The sequence below is a fragment of the Artibeus jamaicensis genome, unplaced genomic scaffold, assembly GCF_021234435.1.
Source record: "Artibeus jamaicensis isolate MK-2021 breed Jamaican fruit bat unplaced genomic scaffold, CSHL_Jam_final contig_1998, whole genome shotgun sequence".
NCBI classification, from domain to species: domain Eukaryota; kingdom Metazoa; phylum Chordata; class Mammalia; order Chiroptera; family Phyllostomidae; genus Artibeus; species Artibeus jamaicensis.
This window is the reverse complement of record NW_026521407.1, coordinates 4,211,750-4,226,284: the sequence shown is the minus strand read 5'-3', so window position 1 is coordinate 4,226,284 and position 14,535 is coordinate 4,211,750. Positions and strand designations below refer to the sequence as shown.

At 42.5% G+C, this 14,535-nt stretch overlaps 1 protein-coding gene across 4 annotated transcripts in view; it reads left to right on the top strand.

The window, feature by feature from the left end:
• SPAG9 (sperm associated antigen 9) overlaps nt 1-14,535 on the top strand; it is a 113,592-nt gene that overhangs the window by 91,066 nt on the left and 7,991 nt on the right. For 2 of the 4 annotated variants that reach the window (XM_037129638.2, XM_037129641.2), the window contains 9 exons: nt 324-449; nt 1,652-1,732; nt 2,409-2,476; nt 4,883-5,031; nt 6,235-6,406; nt 8,496-8,609; nt 9,897-9,935; nt 10,847-11,023; nt 13,714-13,863. In XM_037129638.2, the coding sequence (XP_036985533.2) occupies nt 324-449; nt 1,652-1,732; nt 2,409-2,476; nt 4,883-5,031; nt 6,235-6,406; nt 8,496-8,609; nt 9,897-9,935; nt 10,847-11,023; nt 13,714-13,863 (1,076 nt within the window). The remainder of the gene's footprint in view (nt 1-323; nt 450-1,651; nt 1,733-2,408; nt 2,477-4,882; nt 5,032-6,234; nt 6,407-8,495; nt 8,610-9,896; nt 9,936-10,846; nt 11,024-13,713; nt 13,864-14,535) is intronic. The other 2 variants (XM_037129640.2, XM_037129642.2) reach the window with 1 other exon arrangement.

Below are 14,535 nucleotides of genomic sequence, written 5' to 3'. Positions count from 1 at the left end.
TCTCTTCACCTTTTCTCCTTTAGGATGAAGCTCATTAAATTCCAAAGGACTGTGGGAGAGAGCCGTAATTTAGTCTAGATACATTAAGTGCTGTACTTCATTACTGTTTCTTAACTCCCTTAGCCACAGCTTGGTCCTCCTAGTGTGTTAATGTTCCTGTGGTAAAATTGTTGAAATATTTAATGTAAGCATTTAACTTTGGCTTTTCTGGAATTTTAATGTTTGATCTTTTTTCTTAAACTGTAAACTAAAATATAGAAGTGACCAATTCCCAAAAAATGAGCATACTCTGATTCCTTTTCCTATGGTCCTACCTTTTCCAGTAATGACTCAGACATGTATAAAGACCAAATATCAGTATTGCCGACTGAACAAGACCTGGTGAGAGAAGAAGCCCAGAAAATGAGTAGCCTTTTACCCACTATGTGGCTTGGGGCTCAGAATGGCTGGTAGGTGGCAACTCTTTTCATATTAGAGTATCATTAGTCTTTTACCTTTGCTTTTGAAATAAGAATATAAGTAGAATGTGGTGTGCATATAAATATAAACAAAAAAATTACATTAAAGAATTCTGTATACACACAAGTTTAAGGTTATATCGCAGTTGGACTTGCTTTGGTTCTGAAGGTAAGCCCTATGTTTCTCTGTCATGGTGTTCCCTTTATATAATAGTCTTGGAAGAAGAGGTTAATAAAATTTTAAAATCTGGGTGATCCAGAAACAGAAGATTGCAGAGTGACAGAATTATCGATGCATATATAGAAGGCTTGTACAGGCCAGAGTATGTTCAGGAAATACCAAGGATTACGTATATGGCTGCAGGAAGACCCAAATCCAAACATTTCCTAGAGTTACTAGAAAAAGCAGAACAGATCAAGTAAAAGCTAAGGAGGTGATAATGAACATTATTACATGGTTTGTTCACTTTCTAGCGTGTGGGAGTCTTATAAAATTGTACATTTCCAGAAGGTAAGCAAGGTCCCTAGGGTATCTTTCCATAGGGGTCTAATACTTCCAAGTGAGGGCCGGGCAGGCTTTTTCCACGAAGGATCTGGTAAGAAGTGCCATGTGACCTCCAGCAGCTTCTCAGCTGTGCTGTGGTGGTGCAGAAGCAGCCACTGCGTGGCAGTATGTAGTGGGTTAGTGGAGCTGTGGTCCCGGGGTTAGAGGGGTTAGACGGGGTTCGTGTCCATACAGATCTCACAGGTCATGAAATACTCTGATTTTTTCCAACCACGTCAAAACCATCATTTTTAGCTTGCAGACTGTACTAAGTTGGGTGAAGGGCTGGATGTGTCCCGCAGGCCACAGTTTTCCTCTGCCTGATGTAAACCACTTGTCACAAAGGCGTAATTCAGTCTGGTAGAAAAGTAAGATCATTTTTAAAAAAGGATTCTAGCCAAGGATTCTGAAGTGTAGGTAACCTGAAACTAACTGACCCCACATTATTCTGGTTCTGGCTTTTTGTTCTTCGCATGTTTCTATTTGCTTAAGCAGCTTATTTCTCTTCCTTAGGCCTACCTATACTCTGTTTTCTTTCCCTAAATTGTTTGTTACTCTTTCCTTCTGAAGGAACTTTGTGGTGGTTATTAGATACAACGAGTGACTTGAAGTTCTCTATGCCTTACCAGTCTTGGTTTTGTTCTTGCAGTTTGTACGTCCACTCATCTGTGGCCCAGTGGAGGAAATGTCTCCATTCTATTAAACTTAAAGATTCGATTCTCAGTATTGTGTAAGTTTTATTTTAGAAATTATTCCTTTAAAAACTGTGTTTTGGTGTAAACTAGATTTTAAGACTGTTAAAGCAAACATGTACTTCATGACTAAATAAGTATCCAGGCTTTTTGTTTTTTTACCTTTACAGAATTAGAGAAGTTGAGTAAGATTGAAACTCTGATTAGAAAGTTAAAAGGAAAACTTGCCAGGTGGATAGCTTACCATGCTGTGAGTTCTTTAGAATTCTGGGGGGAAAAAAAGCAATTAATACCTGTTAATATATATTTGTTTTGGAGTATCCTGTGTGCTCTGTGAATATGATGGTTAAGGCATTTACCAGTCCTTTTTCTCCACCAAAAATCAGTTTGTCTCTTAGGTGACAGAGCTGCCTCTGTTGGCTCCACTCAGGGTGCACGTGTCTGGTCTGTGGACCCTGTGCCGACAGCCTGTGATGAGAGGAGGGCTTTGTGCCAGGGAGCGAGCTCCCGCGTCAGCACACGTGCTGTGTATTAGTTCAGCTGGCGTTTTTAATAGCACAACCTACTCTGTGAAGAAGAGTGTGTTCATTTAGGTTCTGACTTAAGCCCCTCGTCGGTCACGCACCGGCCCTCTGAGAGCCCTGAACTAGTTCAGTATCACACGGTCCCTCCCGTACTCCCAGAGAGTTCTCACACCTTCTTTCCTGTCTGCAGACACGTGAAAGGAATTGTGTTAGTGGCCCTGGCTGATGGCACCCTTGCGATCTTTCACAGAGGAGTTGGTGAGTTGTGATGAGTATAACCTGCACTAGCTCATTGCTTCGCAAAAGCACTTGCAAGCAGATTGGTTTCTTAATGTTTTATTTTTATTTTTAAAAAGCAGATTAAAAAATATTTATTTGCTTTTGGATGGGAGGAGAAGAGAAAAAAAGGGAGAGAAACATCAGTGTGTGAGAGATGCATGATCTGTTGCCTCTCACAAACCCCCAACTGGGGACCTGGCCTGCAGCCCAGGCTTGTGCCCTGGCTGGGCATCGAACCAGCCCTTTCCATTCGCAGACTAGTATTCAGTCCACTGAGCCACACAGCCTGGTTTCTTATATTTTAGAGAAATGATGCTTAAGGAGGGAGAGAGTAAAGGTTCGAACTGAATGCTAACAGTGTGTGGCAGCAGTAAAGGAGGGGGTGCCCGCGTGGAGGTGTAAACGTTAGCAGTAGACCTGGGCTAAGACAAGTTTACTGCAACGAGCAGGCAGTCCGTCACTCCTCGGTCCTCTGTGCGGTGCCATGTAGAGGTGCTGGCTTTTCCCTCATACACTTACTCAGTTGGAAGAAATTTAGGGAGAGGGTATGTTTTCTTTTTTCTAGTATTTAAAAAATAATTTGCATCCACTTGCATTTGGTTAAGTATTTAAAAATAACTTTTAATTGGGTCAAGGTTTAATCATTTTTATATCATACTGTTTATATTCTTCCCTGCCCCAGATTATTTTTTTTTTAGGATTTTATGTATTTATTTTTGGAGAGAGGGGCAAAGGAAGGGAGAAGGAGAGGGAGAGAAGTATCAGTGTAAGAGAGAAACACTGACCGGTTGCCTCTCGCACATGCCCCAACAGGGGGCTGAGCCCGCGACCTAGGCACGTGCCTTGCCCTGGAACGGAACTGGTGACCCTCTGTTTTGTGGAAGGACACCCACATCGGTCAGCGCTGTTACTTCCCTTTAGAACCGGTGTTTCTACATCTACAGACGGAGGGGTGGTGGCGTCAGAACACCTGCCCTGAGTGAAATGAATGAAGGGGATTGAGCATGTAGCACTTCATAACTCTTTGGTACACATATCAACTCAAAATGATACTTCATTTCCTCCCTGCTAGATGGCTAGATCAGGGAAATATTATAAAGTGTAAATATACTAAATTCAGCTTTTAGCAAGGCTTTTCCCAAGTCTCATGTTGTTGTGGGCTTGGAAAAATGTGAGGTAGGCAAGAGTACTTCAGTAGCTTTACAACCAACCGACCGGCAGCTAGAAGTTCCTGGTTGGTGACCGCACGACAGAAAGCGTGCCCGGCCTCTGTTCGGGCCCTTCACAGGCTTGGGTTTTGACCCTCACGGAACGGAGGAGGGGATTCTGCTCTCATCCTCCTGTTGCAGGTGAGGGAACTGAGGCAGAGTGTAACTCGGCTAGGAAGTGGAACAGCCTGGAAAAAACGGAATAGTACATGTTTTAGTGAACTGAATCCAAAATTATATTGACAGCAAGACCAGTAAAGTACATTTAATTTAAAAAATGTTAAGTTCTGCCTGTGGGTTCAGAAGAGTAAGATGGGGGAGACCTGTCTGAAGAGTGAGACGTACTTGAAGGCTGACTGCAAACTCAGCGTGAGGTAGTTAACACCTTAAGTCTCGTAGAAGTGAGTGTCCAGAGCAGGGCTCCACTCTGTCGATAGTCAACATTAAATGGACGCGGACAAAGAAGAGTTAGGATGAAGGGTCCATTAACAGGTGCCAGGAATGCTTGGTTAGAAAGGAGGAGATGGGGCAGGAATAAAGAAGTTGGAATGCATTTATTCTGTTTTCACTGAGCTAAACTTCAGACTGATAAGTCAGCGATTCCATACCAGGAGGCAGACCTCAGCTAGGTGTGGTGGGGGGACTTCCCGACAGTTACAGCTTTCTCCAAGTGCAGCAGCTGCTTTGGGAGGCAGGATGTTTTCTTTCCCTGCAACTGTGCGAGCAGGGCCAGCTTCGTGGTTGGTTCTCATTTGTACTCTGTCATCACCAAAGTATAGTACACATGATTCCTGAAGTTGCCCTTGACTTCTACCCCAGAAAAATGTATCAGAATGCAAGTAAGACAGGTTATCCCCCAAATAATTTTAATCCCTTCTAATTCTTAAAATGTTATTATAAATAACTTGTAACTAATCTATCATGTCACTGCTGGTGAGTGTGTGGGTCCAGGTACTGGGTGGCAGGTCAGATTGGATGACCTTCGCGGTCTCTTCCAACATTGCAGTTTATAGACTGAGAGAACTCGATTTCTACAGATAAAAGATAAACTGAGTACACAGTATTTGGGGGTGCTTCATAAATAAATTTAATTATACACCCCGATAGAATCTTTCTTGTGTTAAAGTTCAGTAAAAAGTGGTATGCATTAATTAATACTCTATTTCCTATTTTAAAGATGGGCAGTGGGATTTGTCAAACTATCACCTGCTCGACCTTGGACGGCCTCACCACTCCATTCGATGCATGACCGTGGTGCATGACAAAGTCTGGTGTGGCTACCGGAACAAAATCTATGTGGTTCAGCCAAAGGCCATGAAAATAGAGGCAAGTTAACCCCTGTTTTCTCTGCTTAATGAATTTGTTTTTCCTGAAGATCCTAAGACTAATTATTTTCAGCTTCCTTTGAAACTGTTTTTGAATCTGTGTATTTTAGGGTACTTCAGTGATACATTGATGACATCTTGCTACTTTTGACTTTGGGGGTGGGAAGCATTTTTCTTTTAAGGAAGAAGATTAATACATAATTGTTTAAATATCCATAATGTCTCAGTATCCATAGATGCATACATGTATTGTTTGAGTGTGTGGCTCTTGACTTGTTTAATTATAAATGGGTTGTGACGAAGGAGAATTCCCAAGTCTCTGCCATCCCACATATATTTATGCAAACCCGCAAGTGTGTCAAAGACTGAGAAATAAGATGGCAATAAGTATGTATCGTAAAAACAAAAGCGTCTTTGTATTGCTTTCTTTTTAAAAAGCTTTGCAACAATTCTGATTTTTTTAAAAAGGAAACTTGGGGGGGGCTGGGATGGGAGAAATAGACAAAAAACTAAAGTAACTAAATAAAATAAAATAAAAAGAATAAGATATAATTCTTAATCTTCTGAGTAGAAGATTAAGAGCCATAATTTCTGGCTCTAATTGAATAAATAATTTAATAAATGAATACATAAAAATGAATGGACAGTAATATAAAAGTGGTAAAAAAAAAAAGAAAAGGAAACTTAAAGCAAGTAAATTTTAAGGTGAAAGGTCTCTGCCTTTCATCCCAAATCTCATTCCCTCACCCCAAAACCCCAAAGTTAACCATTTGGTGTTTATTTTTCAGATCTGTTTATTGCATGCAGATACATACATACACACACATGCGGCAATGCAGGTTCCCTTCTGTTTAATTACAAACAGATCTTACTTCATGTATTACTCTGCATCCCCCAAGAACTCGAGCTCAAACTCAGTCTTTTTGTTGAATGCTGACACATGGCATGGATATGCCACTATTGCTCCATAAGTCGATGACCTGCACAGTTAAAGTCGAGCATCCCTTAGTTCTTTGTTCTTCCTTCTGTTTTGCAATCTGGGAGAGAAGCTATTGTGTATAGAGGATTGATCGTATTTAGTGAACACTAGTTAAGCTCCTCCTATAATACACATTCTGCCGGATTTTTGTGCAGATTAGCACTGTTTTTAAACACAAACTCCTACATAATAAGAGTGACGTTGTGGTTGAACAATCTTCTCCAGAAATCGTTTGATGCACATCCCAGGAAGGAGAGCCAGGTGCGGCAGCTCGCGTGGGTAGGTGACGGCGTGTGGGTCTCCATCCGTCTGGACTCCACACTGCGTCTCTATCATGCACACACTTACCAACATCTGCAGGATGTGGACATTGAGCCTTATGTAAGCAAAATGTTAGGTAAGCTTCCAGATCATATCATTTTTGTCAACTAAAGGAAATGTTTTATTTTTAAATGTTACTAAATGCTGGATAGAACCAGCGAATCAGTTGCCTGAGGAATAGTGAGCTCTTATCACTGAAAGTGTCAGACAGATACTTCATCTACCCTGTGGGGAACTGTCAACTCTGCCTCCAAAAATATCTCTGTATCTCTACTGTCCCTATACCAGGCCACCACCCTTTCCCATCTGGATAACCACGAGTGTCCCTGTTACTGTCTACATAGTAAGCCACGTGCACCATCACCACTTACGTAAATCCAGCCACTTTTGGAATATTACTGTCTTTAGGTGAGGTGACATTCTGTGACATGATTGAAGGAATTTGGGTGGCCTGGACCCCTCTCCTCACTCCGTGCTACCCACACAGGCCCACACTCTCACTGATGCAAACCCAGCAAGTTCCTTTCTATTTCAGGGCCCTCACGTGCACTGTATCCTCTGCCTGAGAAGTTCTTGGTCCCTGTTTACTTGGCTTTCAGACCATAGCTCACAGGTCATAGCCAGAGGGGACCTTTTCTTATCTCCCAGTTTGATTTAGGACCACTTTTTTTCTTTCTTTCTTTCTTATTTATTTTATTTTTCTTTCTTTTTAAAATTGTTTTATTTCACTTAAAGATTTATTTGTTTGTTTGTTTGTTTATTAGAGAAGGAGAGAAATATCAATGTGTAGTTGCCTCTTATGCATCCCAAACCGTGGACCCAGCCCGCAACCCAGGCATGTGCCCTGATTGGGAATCAAACCTGCAACCCTTCAGTTTGCAGGCTGGCACTCAGTCCACTGAGCCACACTGGTCAGGGCTCTTACGCTTTTTCTTCGTGGGCTTGTCATTGAGTTTGCATTGGTTTTATATGATTCTTATTCCCTAACTCTCTCTCCCACAGACCACAAACCCCAAGAAGGGCCCAGCCACTTGGGGCCTGTTCCCTGCTGTATCCTTAGCCCCTATTGCAGGGCTGTAGGACTTTTAGGGATGTCATTAGCGATTCCTTTATGAAGAGAGGCGGAGCTGCATTAGAGGTTTTTAACCTGTGAGTGCTCCCTGGCATCGGACACATGTACACGTAGACACAGACTAATTTCAAGGATGAACCTTGACCATAGGTGTAAACTGAATAGAGTTAAGACTTCTTCTAACTGTGATTCTGTGATCATACCCTGAGCTTGTACAAGTAGAACTTGAATGACAAAATGCTGTTTATCTTTTTTTTTAAGATTTTATTTATTTTCTTTTTGGGAGAAGGGGAGGGAAGGAGAAAGAGAGAGGGGGAGAAACATTAGTGTGTGGTTGCCTCTCACACATCCCCAACTAGGAACACAGCCTGCAACCCAGGCATGTGCCCCGACCAGAAACTGAACCGGTGACCCCTTGGTTCACAGGCCAGCGCTCAGTCCACCAAGCCACACCAGGCAGCACTAAATGCTGTTCGTCTTAAGTGTATTTATCTGTTTAATGATTTGGCTTCTTAAGCTGAGAAATAAGATAAATTATAAAAATTCCCTTGAAATATAAAAGTGCATTGATTCTCCCTAAATTATATGTCTACGGTTTCCTAAAATTGCTAAACTTCTATCAATCCTAAATGTAGGAATAAGGAAAGAGTGTTGGTTTTGTTAGCACAAATTGTTTTTACCTGTGCAAAGAAATTCAAGGCAAGCCAGAACTCTTTCAGCTTATATATAAATCGGAAGGACATTTGACCTCCTGTTTTAGTAAATACTGTTTTTACTGAGGGTTTTCGGTTTTGCTATGTGTTTTGGTTTTTGCAGCTCCGTAATTAAATCCTGTGTTGTATTACCTGAGCCACAATATCTTACTTCTAAATGATCGTGTAATGCCAACCAATGTTTAGAATTTTCTTTTCCCATTATCCCTCAGTAGGTGATAAAGCCAAATGAGACTTGCTCTGATGTTTCCCTTCAGGGAACATTCAGGTGGTTCTGGTCACATTTCCCCTGTTATATTAGCCCGTTACTCTGAGGGACTAGTAATCCAAAACGTCATCTGCTCTAGTTTCTCAATGAAATGTCTCCCCCTGCTGTACAGGTACTGGAAAACTGGGCTTCTCTTTTGTGAGGATCACAGCTCTCATGGTGTCTTGCAATCGTTTGTGGGTGGGGACAGGAAATGGTGTCATTATCTCCATCCCACTAACAGAAAGTAAGTATGTTTTCTCCTGGCTGTCACAGTGCAGGCGGGCGAGTGGAGGGAATGCTCAGGTCTGGAGTTCAGGCAGAAGGCGTTGTCTTGGTAACGGCAACTCTGGTAGCTCAGAACACCAAGCTGGCGGCCAGGGTCTGACCGCTGTTCCTTCACTCTTCCTATGGAACTTAGGAACTGTGTAGCAAATGCCAGTTCCCATGTATCAGGACCAGTGTTTATAATGAAAAGCTTTTCTTCCTGAGAAGCTTTCTTTCAGTTCAGGAGTAACAGTCCTGTTTCCGCTCCACTTTATTACGCCGCATTCAGCAGCCCTGCTGGCGCTCATCCTGGTTTTTCACATTCTCCCTGGCAGTGAGTTTAGGATGTGCCATTCGGCTTACTCACGGTTTAGGAAACATCACGGGAGAAGTTTCTCAGGAGGTCAGCAAGCCCTCCTTATGTGGGAGACAAGTCATCCAGCCTGTATTTGAAAAGAATGTGAACAAAATGTACATTGTATGTTTTTTATAGTATGTTCCATTATTATTTTTTTGTGAACAAAATATGCATCGTATGTTTCTCATGTTATGTTCCATTGCATTAACCATTCATTAAATAGGTGTTTCTGTGTTGCAAGATTCATGGGCATGCAGTGGTTTGAAAACAAGTGCCCTGAGTCCATAAAATGAGGTAATAGACACCTCAGAATTGTCTTACCGTTTTTCAGGGGAAAGGAAGGAGGAGTGAAAGGCGGTTTGTCTGGGGCCTTTAAGGAACCTAACTTCTTAATCACTCTAAGTCTGCATGTTTAGACCACTTATATCCTGAGAGATCCTAGGATATCCCCAGAGTTCATTTCAGCTCTTCATAATGGAGAGTTCCATTTTAGCATTGTTACTTTGAACAGGATTTTTTTTAGTGTCTGCCATGACGAAGTAATAGCTTGAGCTAAAGCCGACCCGAACAGGATTTCTTTTATATAGGTGGGGGGAGGGGGATGTTAGCATTTAGGAAATGCTCTCCATCAATTAAGTTCTTATTAAATCATGAAGCACTGAAATTGCTTTTTGATTAAGCAAAACAAAATCACAGTTAATCAAGAAATTGTACTTTTTGAGCAGTGAAATTCTAGAGAGAGGCTTTGGTAAGAATCTTTGAGTGTAACTTGGTATTGTTATACCGAGTTGAGTTTGGTTAGGAGCTTGGGCACCGAGCTGCCAGACGAAGACGCCGAGAGTGGCGGCCCATTGTAATTCTCCCTGTCGTGCACCTCTCCATGTCCCCTTTCCTCCTCTCTCACTTCAGCTGTAATCCTCCACCAGGGACGTTTACTGGGGCTGAGGGGTAAGTGCGGAGCCTGAACCAGCTCTTCCTCCTGGCTTCTGGTAGCCACTGTGAGGCTGTTCCCACGTCTCTAGATCCCTCTGAATGTTCCTAAATGTCATCCACTCGCAGTCACTGCCTCGCAGCAGGCGTTTTCTGTTTCGTTTTTGATGTCTGTTACATGGCCACCAAACCACTGCGCAGCAGCTTAGTCTATTTATCATCTTTTGTTGCAGCTGACCTTTCTTTCAGACTGTTTTTCCTGCCAATAAAAACACGAAACATCTCTTAAAACTGTCATTAATCTACATTGTTTACTCTTGTTACCAATCATGTTTCTTTCATTCACTTGCTGGCCCATGGAATGGGGATGTTTTGTGAGTCTGGTCATTCTAAAATAATCCAGCAAATCATTGGTTTGGTGTAAATCAGTTACCCTGTAGTAGTGACTGGGTCCTTTTAAGCACAGCTCTTTACCACTCCCCACAGGGGAGATATTCTTACCGCAGGGCAGACAAATCAGAAGATCAAGTGTAAAAATTGTATTTAAAAATATACCCATTTCCTTTATACTATGTAACTGGTTAGCTTTCTAAAATAGGATAAAAAAAAAAACAAAAGAGACATACCTAAGATTCAAATGTTTTCCTTTGTTAACTAAAACGATTTTTAAAAATTAATAGATGTATTTAAAAAGTAAGCTTGTTATTGCTAGACTGGCAAAATCCCCTACTCCATTTACTGAGGTACTTAAAAGCGACTAGCATGCTGTGTATCTTTTCTTCCAGCTTTGTCTTGATTTGGCATTGCTGCCTTCGTTTTACCTCAACTGGCTGTAGCTTTTAGATAATATCATAAGGATTAACCAGTAACCTCTCGCATCATCACTATTTTCTAGAGATAAAATCTGGCATTTGGTTTTTCCGTTGCAGCAAATAAAACCTCAGGGGCACCGGGAAACCGTCCTGGAAGTGTGATTCGGGTATATGGAGACGAAAACAGCGATAAAGTGACTCCAGGGACATTTATACCCTATTGTTCGATGGCACATGCACAGCTTTGCTTCCACGGGCATCGGGATGCTGTGAAATTCTTTGTGGCGGTCCCGGGTGAGTGCGATCCAGGAGTCATATGTCACTGTCTGTCTTTTGTCCCTCAGCCCCACTCAGATGTGAAGTGCTGGAATTGCAGGCGATTTCCCTGAATGAAATTGTTTTGGAATCTCTCCTCCACCCCCCAACAACAAACTTCTTGATTTTCATTTAAGAAACCCGCTTACTTTTGAAAAGCAGTGCTATTATTTTGTCACCACAGAACACCAAAAATGGTCTTGGCTTAATACAGGAGAAGGAAGCCCCTGTCACCAAGGCTTTGTGCAGGAGAGACTTGCAGAGTCCCCACTGGGGCTGCAGGCCGGAGGCCTGGGCGGCGGTGCCCTCTGCTCACTGCCTGCCTGCATGTTACTTTGCACAAGTCGCCTAGTTTCTAAGACTCACTTCCTCATTTCCTTAAGTGGACGTGGTATCTGCTCTCTGCCGACCTCATTTGTTGTGAAAATTAATGAAAGTGCCTTGGGGACTATAAAGTATCATCTAGAGATGAAAGGTGGTCGTGGTGATGTTACTTCACCATCCGTAATCAGGACCTGTTTTGAATTTTTCCCCCATAAGAGGCAAGTTCGTTGCCACACCAACCAACTGTGTAGTATTGGAAATAGTAGTTTCTCAGTATGTTAATTAGGGTTTTCCAGAGAAACAGAACCAACGGTGGAGGTGGGGCTGGGGGGGAGCATGAGAGAGAAGGGAGAGGGAAAGAGGCAGGGGAGGAACGGGGGTGTTTGTTTGTTTGTTTGTTTGTTTGTTTGTTTGTTTGAAGTAATTGGCTTGTGTGATTGTGAAGACTGGCTTACCTGAAATCTGCAGGGCAGGATGGCAGACTGGGGACCCAGGGAGGTGTTAGCATTGCAGATGAGTGCACAAGCCGCCTGGAGGCAGAGTTCCCTCTTCCTCCGAAGGGGAAGGGGCGGAAGGGCTGTTTTCTCCCCTTAAGATCAACAACTGATTGGATGAGGCCTGCTCACTGTATGGAGCGTAATTCACTTTACTCAAAGTCCACTGATTTAAATGTTAATCATACCTTCACAGCAATATCTCGACTGGAATTCACCATTTGATATGGTGCCAGATATCTTGGCACCATAGCATAGCCAAGCCGACACCTAAAATTAGCCACCGCACTTGCTTTCCCAAGGTGTCCCAGAGATGAGGTGGTTGGTGTACGTGGTACCTGGCTGCTCCACAGTCTGAGCAGCAGGGAAATGAGCTTCCTGAAGCCCAGATTTTGTATGTGTGTATAGTTATTTCCTAAGGGCAAATTCCCAAATATGGAACTGTTGGTTATAATGTTTTCTTGCTTTCTTAAACAAAGAAAAAATACGTCATGGAGTCCCCTCCACGTCTCCTTTACACCCCTCCAGTCTCATTGCCTTGCCTTCTCCATCTGTAACCATTGTCCTGCCCATGGTTTTCTGCTTTTACTACATTTGACATAGTCTCTATAAACAATATGTAGTGTTTTTGTGCTTTTGGATTTAATTTAAATGGTATGGTATGTGTATATTCTTTTGCAACTTCCTTCTCATTTTTGAGATTTGTTAATAAGTTTATACATAAAAATCTAGTGCATTCAATGAACTGTGTTCCAATATCTGAATAAACATGTTCCATTCTTCTGTTGATGGACCTCTCAGATCCCTCCCTGCCCCCATATTAAATAATACTGCAGCAGACCTTCCTGTAGATGTGGGAAGGACTTTCCTGCTGGGTATAAATCTAGAAGTAGAGTCGGCAACATCGTTGACCAGTTTGGCCCTAAGCATTAGGCTGTTCAGGCTGGCCTTACTATCACACTCCTGTGTTCCTGCTTCTGCAGCGGAACCAGCTAGTCTGCTGCCGGTTGTCTCTGGCGGCCTGACTTCTTCGGGAGTGTAGTTGAGTAAGGTGTGGATGAGACACTGCGGGAAGGAGTCAAACTGTCCTACCCTTTCAGAGTAAACTAACTGTTAAAAGTGTGCCACGTCACAGGACTATGTCCTGGAAGCATGGTCTGTGCAGTTTGACCAAAGGACAGTAGATTCTGGCAAGAAAAAACAAATACCCCACAGTCAAAGCTTTCTAAGAGGGATGTCTTAGAGAGTAGAATGTGAGTAGTGTTTGAAGGTTTCTCTCCCCACCGTTTCATGCTCAAGGATTCTACCTTAGGACTTAAACTTCAGAGCAGATGACACATTTACTGGTAATTTTATTTGTATAATCTAAATTAAAAAGAAGACATACTTTTTTTCCATATGAGAGGAAAACCATGGATTTGAAATATAAATATCAATTAGGCTCATCCAGCTCAAGGTGAAGACTTTTCTTAGTCTTTTACACAAATGCACACGTGGCCTGTTGGGAGAGACCTTCCCAGGGTCCCTCAGTGCGAACAGTGCCGACGAGGAAAGTCTGTGGCAGGCAGCTGCCCCCAGCCTGGCCGAACACAGATGCCGGGCTGGACTCTGGGCTGGACTCTGGGCCTGTGTCTGCTTTGGTCTAAACTGGCTTCACTTAGGTTTTCAGACTGGGCTCTTACAGCCTTTATAGGTGTTTTCTGATCATGCAGGGCATTTAGCATCCCCAGTACTTTGGTTGTATTAGGAAATGTTTAGCTTTTGTTCAACTTTCTGAAAACATTCAGAAAAAAAGGAGTCTCCCCACCCCAATCAGTGATGAGTAATATTGATTTGTTCCTGTATAAATAGGTCAAGTTGTCAGCCCGCAAAGTGGCCCTAGTGGCACAGATCTGACAGGTGACAAAACAGGGCCATCTGCACAGGAGCCTGGCAGCCAGACGCCCTTGAAGTCTATGCTTGTCATCAGTGGAGGAGAGGGCTACATTGACTTCCGAATGGGTAAGTCTGGGGGCCCAGTCTCCACCGTGCTCTGTGACTTGGGTTTTCTCCTAGAGGAAACAAGAAACCGCTTTAATAAGTGATTTCTAAGAGGTTTTCTTTAAATTCCTTACCTGGAAAAGGACTCGATATATCTTTTTTTTCTTCCTTTCTGTGTTTTTTTAAAATTTATTTGTTTACCTATTTAGTATTCTTATATACTAAAATGTATTTTATTTGAAGGAGCTTTAGAAAATAGCAGGTTTTGCCCTGGCTGGTGTAGCTCAGTGGATTGAGTGTGGGCCTGTGAAACAAAGAACCGCTGTTTGATTCCCAGTCAGGGCACATGCCTGGGTTGCAGGCCAGGTCCCAGCAGGGGACGCACAAGAAGCAACCATACATTCATGTTTCCCTCCCTCTTTCCTTCCCTTCTCTTCTAAAGATAAATAAATAAAATCTAAAAAAAAAACTAGCAGGTTTTGTCATGTATGGAGTTACATGTGAAGAGCGTGTGATGAGGTCAGAAGACCTTGGTCATTCAACCTCCCAGAACCCCACTTTCTCACCTGCAAAATAGAGAAATAAAAATACTCTATAAAGTGTTGTTTGTATCAAAATTGATTTCATTTGTTTATTTTCTCACCTTAATCAACATTAATCATGTGCCTGTCAGCCTTAACCTTGAGACCAGTC